The sequence below is a fragment of the Buceros rhinoceros genome, unplaced genomic scaffold, assembly GCF_000710305.1.
Source record: "Buceros rhinoceros silvestris isolate BGI_N320 unplaced genomic scaffold, ASM71030v1 scaffold15329, whole genome shotgun sequence".
NCBI lineage: Eukaryota > Metazoa > Chordata > Aves > Bucerotiformes > Bucerotidae > Buceros > Buceros rhinoceros.
This window is the reverse complement of record NW_010432218.1, coordinates 3162-3592: the sequence shown is the minus strand read 5'-3', so window position 1 is coordinate 3592 and position 431 is coordinate 3162. Positions and strand designations below refer to the sequence as shown.

The window sequence follows — 431 nt, the reverse complement described above, 5'->3', positions numbered from 1 at the left end:
GGGGTGAGGGCCCAGCCCGGCTCCATGGGGGAAGCCAGGTGGGGGGAGAGGCGCATGCAGGGCCAGGGGCACGCGTGGGCACAGCTGAACTCCCGCCCCTCACACGTGGGAGAAAGCGTGGCTCTTGCAGAGCGGCTTGTCCTTCTTGGAGGAGAACGTCTTCCCTTCCAGGTTGGTCTGGCAGATCTGGGGAGGAAAGTGCAGGCAGTCAGGGCCCCAGGTCCCTCCCCACACCCCAGGGCTCAGCACCGGTGTGGCAGAGATACCAGGGAGCGGGATAGTCCCAAGAGCGTGTCCCCGACCTACCAGCACAGAGCCAAAATGGGAACACCTCATGGCAGCAGGGCCCCCACACTGCTGGTGTACCCCCCACAGGGCACGGCTGGCAGGGGGGGGCACCGGCCCCCCCAGCAGCCGAGGGGGGGGGGCCA

The 431-nt window shown here is 68.4% G+C and overlaps 1 protein-coding gene across 1 annotated transcript in view; it reads right to left on the bottom strand.

Moving 5' to 3' along the window:
- The window catches only part of PDLIM7 (PDZ and LIM domain 7 (enigma)), a 2068-nt gene continuing 1637 nt past the window's right edge, over positions 1–431 (bottom strand). Inside the window, exon 6 of the mRNA XM_010143698.1 lies at positions 1–186. Within this exon, the coding sequence (XP_010142000.1) occupies positions 100–186 (87 nt within the window). The 3' untranslated portion in view covers positions 1–99. The remainder of the gene's footprint in view (positions 187–431) is intronic.